Source organism: Schistocerca nitens, chromosome 2 (assembly GCF_023898315.1).
Source record: "Schistocerca nitens isolate TAMUIC-IGC-003100 chromosome 2, iqSchNite1.1, whole genome shotgun sequence".
NCBI lineage: Eukaryota > Metazoa > Arthropoda > Insecta > Orthoptera > Acrididae > Schistocerca > Schistocerca nitens.
Window position 1 is genome coordinate 82352608 of NC_064615.1, and position 12535 is coordinate 82365142.

The window sequence follows — 12535 nt, forward strand, 5'->3', positions numbered from 1 at the left end:
TTACGAGCTGTGGAGCACCAGCTATAAAAAATATATAAAGATGAACTGTCGCAAAATAGTAATAGAAAAAAATTATAGTATGATCAACATACTTCGGCAATTGTGTGGGTAACAACAGTTTCCAATAAATTAATAGAAAGAGAGCATTCACATAAAGCTGTTTAGCCTCTATTGCATCTTGGTGGCATTGGAGGAAAAATTTGTTGATTTCGGGAAAATCTTTCCGGTAGCAAGCAGTACTGCCGAGTGCAGCGAAAAGTGCCTGCGCAAGGCAACGCCACGCGTGGGGGGAAGCCATGGCCGCTCGGCGTTGTATTGATCGCCGTTTTTGACCCAGTATTTCAGTTCGGCATGTTGGGCCATATCGCTGCGGTGGGCATAATTCATAGACGAAGCACAGTAGGCACTCGGCGCCTCTTAATTTCCTCGCGGGGCAAAAGACACGAAAGCTGCAGCCACTGGAACCACCAGTAGGCAGGCAGAGAGGCGCTCGAGCGAGTGTTCGGCGAAGCACCGCTACCGGCGCCTAGTCGCTTGCCGCTTGTCCGGCTCCGGGCTGCCGTGTCACATTTTTCGTCGACAGCCGCGTGTATAGTGTGTAGCGCCACACACGCACACGCTCACGCACTCACACATGCACGCGGCGCACATGGCAGCTGCTGCAGACACGCCCGTCCACACCGCCGCCGCCGCCGCCGCCGCCGCCGCCCCCGACGCCGCCGCCTCCGACGCGTCGCACGCACCCAACGGCGGGCCGCGCACCGACGCCGGCTGGCCCCGCTACTGCGCACGCGCCCCCAGGGCTGTCCACAATGCCGCCGACATGCTCTCGCTAGGGGTGGCCACGCAACGCCCGCTTCACGCGCATATTTTTCTCGCGATAATAACGTGCTGAGTTTTTTTTAAATCTTTATTCAATAACATCTATAATATTTATACAAAATTAACCCACCACCTTAGTGATTAGTGGGTCGTAATGTTACTACAGTGTTACATATTATCAGCACCTATTATTATTATTATTATTATTATTATTATTATTACAATGATACAATGTTTATTATGAGCTACAGACAGTGTAACAGTACAAGTTAATAGGCAGACTGCAATTATTAATCTATACGCTACTAGGTAATTGTTAATTTTCCTACTTAGTTGTTAATTCTTAACTGCCTGCAGCGTTACAGGTGTGTCAGCCTAGATATAAACCTACTACAATACCTTGCTCATCGAGCTAATCCTGATGAGCGTGCCCCTGACACGGGGCAGGCCAAAATTGCTTGTCGCTGCAGGTTCCTAACTTTATGTCTATACCTAATGCTACTAACTACTGTACTAGCCTACGTCAATTCCGGTACTATCTTAGTCAGAAATGAGTGCACCCCGGTCCCCGTAGTCCTGCACGTGGCGGATTCCAACTGAAAGTCGACCTGTCCACGCACAGGCGGTACAGGATTAGGGTACTGGGACGCGTTCAGTGTTTGTCTCTAGTCATGAAAGTCCCTCAGGTATGCTGTCACTACAGTGCTGACTTCTTGTGAAACCAGGTGTCAAATTAATACTATGACACATACACACATTATCATCATCATCGTGAGTCGTTATGCTCATTGTTGAGCGTCGCGACCCCATGAACCAAGCATCTTCGTCCTGGCGGTTAACAGCTTCCCTTTGTGCCTCCGAACATATTCTCAGTTCGAATATAATGTATTCCCTTGAGACAGGGAAGTTGCCGTCCATGCATCAGCACGGCTTTAGAAAGCATCGCTCCTGCGAAACGCAACTCGCCCTTTTTTCACATGATATCTTGCGAACCATGGATGAAGGGTATCAGACGGATGCCATATTCCTTGACTTCCGGAAAGCGATTGACTCGGTGCCCCACTGCAGACTCCTAACTAAGGTACGAGCATATGGGATTGGTTCCCAAATACGTGAGTGGCTCGAAGACTTCTTAAGTAATAGAACCTAGTACGTTGTCCTCGATGGTGACTGTTGAGTTGAGGTATCATCTGGAGCGCCCCAGGGAAGTGTGGTAGGCCCGCTGTTGATTTCTATCTACATAAATGATCTTTTGGATAGGGTGGATAGCAATGTGCGGCTGTTTGCTGATGATGCTGTGGTGTACGGGAAGGTGTCGTCGTTGAGTGACTGTAGGAGGATACAAGATGACTTGGACAGGATTTGTGATTGATGTAAAGAATGGCAGCTAAATCTAAATATAGATAAATGTAAATTAATGCAGATGAATAGGAAAAAGAATCCTGTTATGTTTGAATACTCCATTAGTAGTGTAGCGCTTGACACAGTCACGTCGATTAAATATTTGGGCGTAACATTGCAGAGCGATATGAAGTGAGACAAGCATGTAATGGCAGTTGTGGGGAAGGCGGATAGTCGTCTTCGGTTCATTGGTAGAATTTTGGGAAGATGTGGTTCATCTGTGAAGGAGATTCTTGAGTACTGCACGAGCGTTTGGGAACCCTAACAGGTCGGATTGAGGGAGGACATAGAAGCAATTCAGAGGCGGGCTGCTAGATTTCTTACTGGTACGTTTGATCATCACGCGAGTGTTACGGAAATGCTTCAGGAACTCGGGTGGGAGTCTTTAGAGGAAAGGAGGCGTTCTTTTCGTGAATCGCTACTGAGGAGATTTAGAGAACCAGCATTTGAGGCTGAATGCAGTACAATTTTACTGCCGCCAACTTACAATTCGTGGAAAGACCACAAAGATTAGATAAGATAGATTAGGGCTCGTACAGAGGCATATAGGCAGTCATTTTTCCCTCGTTCTGTTTGGGAGTGGAACAGGGAGAGAAGATGCTAGTTGTGGTACGAGGTACCCTCCGCCATGCACCGTATGGTAGATTGCGGAGTATGTATGTAGATGTAGATGTAGACCAGAGATTTTCTTGATTTGATCAATCCTCCTATTCCTTACTCTTCCCCTCGGTCTCCTGCCCTCGATCTTCCCTTCCATGATTATTTTCTCTACGTTTACTACACATCTTCTCACAATATGGCCAAGGAACAGGAGAATTTTTTCGTTGTCGCTAAAAGAGAAGTGCGTGGAGATGTTGAGTTTTTCAGTCCAATTTTTTGTGCAGAATCCTGCACCACCTGCACCAGCACCACATCTCAAATGCATTGATGCACTGTTTTTCTCTTGCTTTCAGGGACCAGGTCTCGCAGCCATAAAGGAGACGGAAAACAAACCGGATCTTTGCGGTGTTCGTTATTGCTTTGTTCTGCCAGATCGTGGTGAGGTTCTACATTAGTCATTCGCCCTAGCGTAATCCGTCTTCTTATCTCATCTTCCCAGCTTCCCATGTCACAGATGGTTGAGCCAATATAGATTAAAGAATTCGAGAATCAACGCCTTCCAGTTTCTTTAATCTATCTGTTAGTTGAGCCTGTACCACTAGATCAGTTATCATGAGTTTTGACTTCACACACACATAAATAGTCTGTTCTTTGTCGGTTATCAAACAGTTATTCGGAAGACAGAAAATGAACCCACGTTTGCAATATAACTCAAAGAGCTGTAAGAACTATACTAAAAAATTTCAGAAAAAAATTAGTTAATGGCCTTCAAAGGAAAATGTTTAGTACGCTTCAAAACAGTACTAGACGAAAAGTTAGTAAAACTGTTGGGACGCGATATCGGCTATGCATATGAAAACGACGTCACTTATGACTTAACTAAATTTTGATGATATGTGACATAACATAAATAAAAATGGTGACAAAACAAGAAAGCATACAAATTTAAAATTTTACGAAGTACGATAATGGCTACCCCAGTCTAATAGGAAGAAGTGAATCTAGGATATTATCTAAGAAAGGCGAAAGAAGAATACAGTCGTTTGAGATTAAAGTTTTAAACGAAGAAGGAAGTAAGATTAGAGGTCAACGTCCTGCTGATAGTGAGTTCATTAGAGACAAAGTAAAAGCTCGGAATACAAAAGGATGGAGAAGGAAATCGACCGTGCCCTTTCAAAGGAACCATCCCGGCATTCGCTTGGAGCGATCCAGAGATATCATAGAAAGCCTAAATCAGGATCGTCGGACGGAGATTCGAACCGTTGTCCTACCGAATGTGGGTCCAGAGTGCTAACACCTGCGCCACCTCGCTCGTTTTAAATTTTTAAGGGAAACTTGAAGGATGTACGCTCAGAAATCATCCCAATGTCATAAGAGAAGAACTTAATATATACTGATAAAAAATAGAGCAACGATCACATCGCAGCAAGGATGCAGGAAATGAAAATAGCACATCCACAGAATGCGGTAGGACAAATTAGTTAAATAAGTAATCAATTCTAAATCTAGAGGAAAGAGAGATTTATGATGACCAAGGAGCGGATGGCTTCTTTGAAGACTCCATATAGTGAAGAGGTAGAAGAAGCTTTTGTTATAAATACAGTAATTTTCGCAGTACATCTTACACTTACGAAATCTGTAGCTTGGCTTCTAAAGAAATGCTTGTTAAGGGATGAAAGTTTTTATGGAAGCGTTTGTTATAACTGCTGTAACTTTCGCAGTAGATCAAGCCACTTACGAAATCTGGGGTTCACAGTACACACTTACTTGAAGAAGAAGCTGCATCAATAGACAAAATACATGACAGGGTCATGATCTTTAAGCTCCAAGCACTATCAAGAAAAGTCTGCAGTCGCTTGGGGACCGTAGCGCTGATAAACCGAGGGACTCCATTCAGTAATGCGTACACATATGTTTTTCTGACAAACCCGGCATTGCCCATATATGCATTTCGCCAACTTCCTATAAGAAACGAAAACAAAAAATGAACTGTGTTTGTAGTGTGATATCGAAAAAAATTCATTTGGATGGACTTTCGACGTTTCGAGATGTATTTATATAGCTATTTGGTAAGCTCGGCGAGCTGTAAGTTTTCAAAAGCTTCCAATTCGGCAAGGTTTACTGTTATTTGCTTCCAGGAGTACCGCAGCTCCTATAGATGCTGCCATTGAACTCGTATTGTAACCAAAATTTCCATACAACAGTAAATCAATCTGCGAAACACAGGGAAATTCGGCAGTGCCTTGGACTGTTGTGACAGATGACTTTTTTCTTGTACATGTTTTTCATCCATGTAGCCATTGCTTCAAGTGTTGAGTCATTCATGCCCTTCGGCAAAACTGTTTCTGTCAAATCGAAATTCACGAAAAGTCACCTTTACATTCGTATGCTATCACATGTACTACTCACGTTTAGTACAGGACGGGTACAGCGGAGTAATTTGTTTGACCTGTGACCGAGAAAAACGTCTTCATTTGGTTTATTCTTACCTTACATGCCCTCCATTAGTAGACTCTGAGTGAGATGATCTCGGAGAGTTTCTGTAGGCTGGGCCCAGCTGCAAGCGTGTCTACAACACGGTTTTGTAGACGTCTCTGTCCAAACGCCTCTTCATAGCTCTACAGATGGATTTTGTTTTCTCCAAGAGCCGTTTGCTCTTCGCAGTTGAAAGCTGTCAAAATCTCTGCCAGGTATCACGGATTTCCTTAAGTAGACTCGACTGTAAGAGTTGTAACCTCCCCGCAAAATTTTGATAATGACATTAATTAAATGTGAATGGGAATAGAGCCAAGTGTAACCTTCCCACAAAAATGAAAGAAAATAATTAAATGTGAATAGACATCGAACTAAACGTAACCTCCCAGCAGAAATAAAAGAAAAGTCTATGATAATGAAAACGAGCCAAATATTTGGTCCCCACAAAAGTTATAGAATAATAATGACCCAATTGTAAACTCGACACAAAAATTGAGAAATGAAATTTAATCATTAAACCCACAATAATAGGGCAGCATCGCTGACCTTAGGCCCTACGCAATAATTAATCTGATAAATTGATTCTGGGAGGAAAAGCATGGGAAATATTGTTCCAATTGTAATAATTCTTTTCTTAAAAAAGATTGCTTTGAAAACAAAATTATTATTGGGACATTTCTTGAACAAATTAATTACAATTAACATACATTACATTATCAGATGTGCGCAATGCTGCTTCATTACCTTATTTAACAATATACCTCGTCCTGAATCGTGACCAGAGACCCATGTCGACGCCCGCCGACTCCTCACACACAACTCCGACTGAGTACAACTCGCAACTGACAACTCGCAACTGAACTCTCGCGCAGTCAAGCGCAGACTAGCAACGATAAACAACTCTCTGGTCAGAGATTCTGTCATGACTCGCCATCGCTGGTACTGAATACGTACGCGTTTCAGAGTGTGTTAGTAGTAAAGAATAATTGCACTAAAACTTCATACATGAAGCAGCATTTTTCACGCACCTCATTGTTTATGACGTCGTATCTCCTAAACTATGACAGGTAGGTGGTTCTTACTCTCGCAGGGATTGTCGCCTGACAGTAAGGGATATATGTAGCAAGGTCTGATGAAAACGCTCCAGTATTTTAGGAGGAGATGTGGGACATACACACATACATACATCCATTTTTATAACATGTGTCGGTTCAACAGCTTACAGAAAGTAGCAACCGCAACCAGACAGGAGAAGTAGTCTGGATTAAAAGACACAGTGTCATAACGGACAATGAACAGGCTAACCTGCCAGCAAATGAGGCACTTTCTAGAGAGTTATGTCTTGATATTAAACTATCGTATAAAGAATTTTGTATGCAATACATTGAGAGTTGCGACCGAGGGGGAAAATAATGGAACACGTTAAACCTCGTTCGAGAAAAGCACTACGCAGAGGTGGAGCCTACCTTCCGGATGAAGATCTGGTTTAAAGACCGCTATTTGTCAACGCGAACTTTCGTTAGGATTTGTACGATGAGATTTGGACATGGATGCTTCCCCTCTCAACGTCAATCCAGCGCCACTTTGCGACTGTCAAAACGGCTCTGCCGGACATCTAAACAATTCATTATTCTCTTACAACAAGTATGACATTGCGAGATTAAAAAAGAAAATGTCACTCAGCCGTAGAATTAATCTCATGTCCAGTTCCTACATAATTCTCACATAACTTTTTTTATATTAAAAAAAATGGTTCAAATGGCTCTGAGCACTACGGGACTTAACATCTGAGGTCATCAGTCCCCTAGAGCTTAGAACTACTTAAACCTATCTAACGTAAGGTCATCACACACATCCATGCCCGAAGTAGGATTCGAACCAGCCCGTAGCGGTCGCGCGGTTCCAGACTGAAGCGCCTAGAACCGCTCGGCCACCACAGCCGGCCTTTTATATGTCAATAAAAACAATTTGCACATTCTTACATCAATCACTGAACTCACTCCGAAAAGAAATTTTACGATTTTTGTTTGAGATTAATTTTATTTATAGCTATAACGTTTTGGGGGATGATTCATGAACTATTTTATTGTTTCACAGTTTCATGTCGTCTGTTTAGTAACATTATGTTAATTTCTGTCGGGTATTCTAGCAGGTTACCTGAAAGATGATTGTTCTGAAAAATTCAACTTAAAATTTCGTGTAGCGCATTTTAAATATAAGAATGATGATTTTAATGTGCATATGTCAGTAACCAAATACCATGTCTGTAAAATCTTATAGACCAAATGTGAATAAAATAATAAATTAAAAAAACTCTGCAGCGTGCACTATCATTAGGTTCACACGAGGACTAATGTCCGGAAATGACAGACTGTCGTTTTTTAAATCTAAAAGGAAGAATTTTTTTACTTAAAAAATATTATTCCCATTAGCAACACTTAAGATTGACTTAATTACACTGTGAGAATATAAATCACTGTAGTGGATAGAATAGTAAACAGTACATGACAAGTTTAAATGCATTTAGCTTTGTTTTGATTTTGTTTGGGTTGGAAGGGGTGGGGAGACACTTGGTCGACAATACAAAAAGTCACAAGCGATAGACTTAAAGCGCAACACCAAGATGAGCTAAAACATAGCTTACATCACAAAATAGATCCTCTTGTGTACATCAATTTGAGGTAGCTATCATTTGTTCACAACTCATCACAAATTAAATGAAAATAATGCATATTAACATTGTACAGAGCACATCATAATTAACTGTGGAAACTAACATGGGTGAAAGTATTCGACAACAGAAAAAAATGTTCTAGTATTAAACGTGAGTGCGCAAACACAACCTTTCAACCACCGACCGAGCAGTTTGCTTCAGGTGCTGTGAACTGTGCTATCGCGTGTACTCGCTTCCTGGATTCAGTTCAGACTGCGAACTGTTGCTGATCTCGGGCCGCTATTTATAGCTGATTGTGAATTCGACTCCCGACGCCCTATTGAAGATCTTTCGTTTTTTCACAAAGCGCACTGATATTCCGTGGAACGCACATTCTATCAGTATTTCTCATCTCTGGCAGATGTCGTGGCTGACGCAGTCTTCATAAATTGAGTACCAGGCCAAAGCACTTTTTAAACCGAATCATCAGTCCTTGTTTATTAGGCACTCCGACATCTTTATTTCGATAAACTCTTTAATGTTGGCCTGCCGCTGTGGCCGAGCGGTTCTAGGCTCTTCAGTCCGGAACCGCGCTGTTGCTGCGATCGCAGGTTCGAATCCTGCCTCAGGCATGGATGTGTGTGATGTCCTTAGGTTACTGTTGTTGATAATTCTTCCGGGTTATATGGCCGTGGTCCATGGAATTCTTCTATTCCTAACGTTTCGTCCAATACTACGTTGGACATCTGCAGAGGTATGATTGGTTCTGCTGAGTCCTGCCATACCTCTGAAGATGTCCAACGTAGTATTGGACGAAACGTTAGGAATAGAAGAATTCCATGGACCACGGCCATATAACCCGGAAGAATTATCAACAACAGTACCATCCGATCGTGAAAGGCTTCACTGTATGTCCATAGGTTAATAGGTTTAGTAGTTCTAAGTCTAGGGGACTGATGTCCTCAGATGTTAAGTCGCATAGTGCTTAGAGCCATTTGAAACGTGTGAGCCTTAATGTTGCTGTTCCCAGGCGTTAGCACAACGGCACTGATTTCATCGTATTTCATTTCATGATTATATTCGAGGCAGTGGCCGACGGCAGCTGATTTGCTTGCTTGTTTTAATGACTGTTGTAATACACTGTAGTGGCAAAAGTCATGGGATGCCTCATAACATCGTGTCGAACCTCCTTTTGTCCTCCGTAGAGCGGCAACTAGACATGGTATGGACTCAGCAAGTTGTTGGAGTCCTGTGCGGAAATACTGAACCTTGCTGCCTCCATAGTTGACCATAGTTGTGGAAGTGATACCGGTGCAGGACTTTGTATCCCATGTCCCGTGTCTGGCCATCTGGGCAAACAAATCATTCGCTCGAATTGTCCAGAATGTTCTTCAAACCAATCACGAACAGCTGTGCCCCTGTGACAATTCCATCGTTGTTTAGAAACATGAAGGCCATGAATGGCTTCGTATGGTCTCCAGGTAGGAGAACATAACCATTGTCAGTCAATGATCGGTTCAGTTTGACCAGAGGACACAGCCCATTCCATGTCAACACGGCCCACACCATTATGGAGCTACCGCCATCTTGCACAATGCTTTTTTGACAACTTGAGCCACGGCTTCGTAACGTCTGCACCACATTCGAATCCTACCATCAGCTCTTAGCAACTGGAATCGAGATTCATCCGACGAGGCCACGGTTTTCCAGTCGTCTAGCGTCCAATTGAAACGTGCCCTTAGAAAAATTAGTGAATTACTGAGCTGGTAAACCCCTTACGTTATTTGATTTTCAAACAGCTGAGCAAAACTGAACGTACTCAGACATTTCTTTCTTTACTTATTCTGATCATCACTAAACTGACACACAATGGTTTTAGCGCAACGCAATCTGACATTTAATAATCCCTACAAAAGAATGGCCCTGACTAACAATAACCTATACCTTTCATGAATCAGCTACCTCACAACAATCTTCATTACTCGAACTACTGCAATACAGCGAGCGCCAGTACTGCCAGCTAAATAAAAGATTTTAACTACTGAAGTCACTAACTAATGATTGGCATAGTTAGCAAATGAAAGATTTTGATAAAGAACAAACAATTTATTTACCTTAATAGTGTTCTAAAGTCATAATATATATAGCAGTTCATGACATCCAGTCTTACAAATTTACTGTCTCTGATGGACACACGTCCAGACCATCCGCTCTCAAAACTCCGCCATCTCTCTCCCCACATCCACCACTGCTGGCGGCTCACCACCAACTGCGCAAAGCTACGCGCTGTTAACAGCCAACTGTCCAACACTACAATAGCATATACTCCAACAATGCAAACCAACCACAGCCTTCACACAGCACAGCCAGTGATTTTCATATAGAGCGCTACATGGCGTTACCAGCATAAAAACCTAAACAGCCTACTGACACAATCTACGAGTATAAGGTCACGATCCACGAGAGGCGCTGCAGGAGGTGTTGTGCTGTTACCTCTGCTGCCATTGCGTATTAACGCCAGATTTCTTCGCACTGTGATAACGGATACGTTCGTCGTAGGTCCCACATTGATTTGTGCTGTTACCTCTTGTAGCGTTGCTTGTCTGTCAGCACCGATACCTCTAAGCAAACGCCGCTGCTCTCAGTTGCTAACTGAAGGCCGTTGGTCACTGTGTTCTCCGTGAGACGTAACATCTGAAGTTTGGCATTCTCGGCACACTCTCGACACTGTGGGTCTCGGGATATTAAAGTCTCTAACCATTTCCGGAATGAAACGTCCCATACGTCTAGCTCCAACCAATGTTCCGCATCCAGTGTCTGTTAATTCCGATCGTGCCGCCGTAATCAGGTCGGAAACCTTTTCACTTGAATCACCTGAGTACAAGTGACAGCTCCGCCAATGCCCTGCCCTTTAATACCCTGTGAACGCGATACTACCGCCACTGGTATGTGTGCATATTGCTATCCCATGACTCAGTGTAGTCGGCCTCACGCACTACGAGGAGCATTCAAGTTCTAAGACCTCCGATTTTTTTTTCTGATTAACTACTCACCCGAAATCGATGAAACTGGCGTTACTTCTCGATCTAATCGCCCTGCAGACGTACACATTTTTCACAACGCTGACGCCATGATCCCATGACAGTGGCGAAGGCTTCTTTAGGAGTCTGTTTTGACCACTGGAAAATCGCTGAGGCAATAGCAGCACGGCTGGTGAATGTGCGGCCACGGAGAGTGTCTTTCATTGTTGGAAAAAGCCAAAAGTCACTAGGAGCCAGGTCAGGTGAGTAGGGAGCATGAGGAATCACTTCAAAGTTGTTATCACGAAGAAACTGTTGCGTAACGTTAGCTCGATTTACGGGTGCGTTGTCTCGGTGAAACAGCACACGCGCAGCCCTTCCCGGGCGTTTTTGTTGCAGTGCAGGAACGAATTTGTTCTTCAAAACATTTTCGTAGGATGCACCTGTTACCGTAGTGCCCTTTGGAACGCAATGGGTAAGGATTACGCCCTCGCTGTCCCAGAACATGGACACCATCATTTTTTCAGCACTGGCGGTTACCCGAAATTTTTTTGGTGGCGGTGAATCGGTGTGCTTCCATTGAGCTGACTGGCGCTTTGTTTCTAGATTGAAAAATGGCATCCACGTCTCATCCATTGTCACAACCGACGAAAAGAAAGTCCCATTAATGCTGTCATTGCGCGCCAACATTGTTTGGCAACATGCCACACGGGCAGCCATGTGGTCGTCCGTCAGCATTCGTGGATGACACTTTTCGCATTTTCAGGTCGTCATGCAGGATTGTGTGCACAGAACCCACAGAAATGCCAACTCTGGAGGCGATCTGTTCAACAGTCATTCGGAGATCCCCCAAAACAATTCTCTCCACCTTCTCGATCATGTCGTCAGATCGGCTTGTGCGAGCCCGAGGTTGTTTCGGTTTGTTGTCACACGATGTTCTGCCTTCATTAAACTGTCGCACCCACGAACGCACTTTCGACACGTCCATAACTCCATCACCACATGTCTCCTTCAACTGTCGATGAATTTCAATTGGTTTCACACCACGCAAATTCAGAAAACGAATGATTGCACGCTGTTCAAGTAAGGAAAACGTCGCCATTTTAAGTATTTAAAACAGTTCTCATTCTCGCTGGCGGCAAAATTCCATCTGCCGTACGGTGCTGCCATCTCTGGGACGTATTGACAATGAACGCAGCCTCATTTTAAAACAATGCGCATGTTTCTATCTCTTTCCAGTCCGGAGAAAAAAAATCGGAGGCCTTAGAACTTGAATGCACCTCGTACATACCATATTCGCATTGGACGCAGTACACGTCCGACTGTTGGGGACCTAGCTCGTCCCTAACATTGCAAAAAACACTGTTTATCTCTGTTGATGGCAGCGAAACATACTGGATATCATATTTCCGTGGGAGTCAACTGATTTTTCTAGTACTAGGACAGCATAATATAGATAAGCAATTCTTCTCTTTCTCTGTTTCAGTCTCTGCCTGTTCACCGAGCGAGGTGCAATGGTTAGCACACTACACTCGCGTTCGGGAGGACGACTGTTCAGATCCGC

At 43.6% G+C, this 12535-nt stretch overlaps 1 protein-coding gene across 1 annotated transcript in view; it reads left to right on the forward strand.

Moving 5' to 3' along the window:
* The first annotated feature begins 634 nt into the window (after positions 1-634).
* The window catches only part of LOC126234846 (testis-specific gene A8 protein-like), a 146352-nt gene continuing 134451 nt past the window's right edge, over positions 635-12535 (forward strand). The window contains exon 1 of the mRNA XM_049943587.1: positions 635-838. Within this exon, the coding sequence (XP_049799544.1) occupies positions 635-838 (204 nt within the window). The remainder of the gene's footprint in view (positions 839-12535) is intronic.